The sequence below is a fragment of the Nestor notabilis genome, unplaced genomic scaffold (assembly GCF_000696875.1).
Source record: "Nestor notabilis isolate BGI_N333 unplaced genomic scaffold, ASM69687v1 scaffold18826, whole genome shotgun sequence".
Classification (NCBI taxonomy): domain Eukaryota; kingdom Metazoa; phylum Chordata; class Aves; order Psittaciformes; family Psittacidae; genus Nestor; species Nestor notabilis.
This window is the reverse complement of record NW_009934436.1, coordinates 1-347: the sequence shown is the minus strand read 5'-3', so window position 1 is coordinate 347 and position 347 is coordinate 1. Positions and strand designations below refer to the sequence as shown.

The 347-nt window shown below is 65.1% G+C and overlaps 1 protein-coding gene across 1 annotated transcript in view; it reads left to right on the top strand.

The window, feature by feature from the left end:
* LOC104407935 (creatine kinase U-type, mitochondrial-like) overlaps positions 1 to 314 on the top strand; it is a gene marked incomplete at both ends in the record, with an annotated part of 2,650 nt that extends 2,336 nt beyond the window's left edge. The window contains one exon of the mRNA XM_010017349.1: positions 191 to 314. Within this exon, the coding sequence (XP_010015651.1) occupies positions 191 to 314 (124 nt within the window). The remainder of the gene's footprint in view (positions 1 to 190) is intronic.
* Positions 315 to 347: the final 33 nt, after the last annotated feature.

The following is a 347-nucleotide window of genomic DNA, read 5'->3' as shown; positions in this document are numbered from 1 at the left end:
GTGGCGGCCTTCGTGCCGGTCTGTCCTGCGGCAATGCGCTCCCAGCCGCGGGCACAGGCAGGACTAGGGGGCAGCACTGGCACCATGGTCACAGGGGCAGAAGAGGCACGGCCGGGGCTGGCATGGGTGGCTGGGTGGGCACGGGGCCTCTGTGAGCCCCCGGCGCAGCCAGACACTGCCTCGTCCCTAGGCACAACAATGAGAAAACCTTCCTGATCTGGATCAACGAGGAGGACCACACGCGCATCATTTCTATGGAGAAGGGTGGCAACATGAAGCGTGTCTTTGAGCGGTTCTGTCGTGGCCTGAAGGAGGTGAGTGCCCGGCAGCCCCGGGCCCTGAACAGG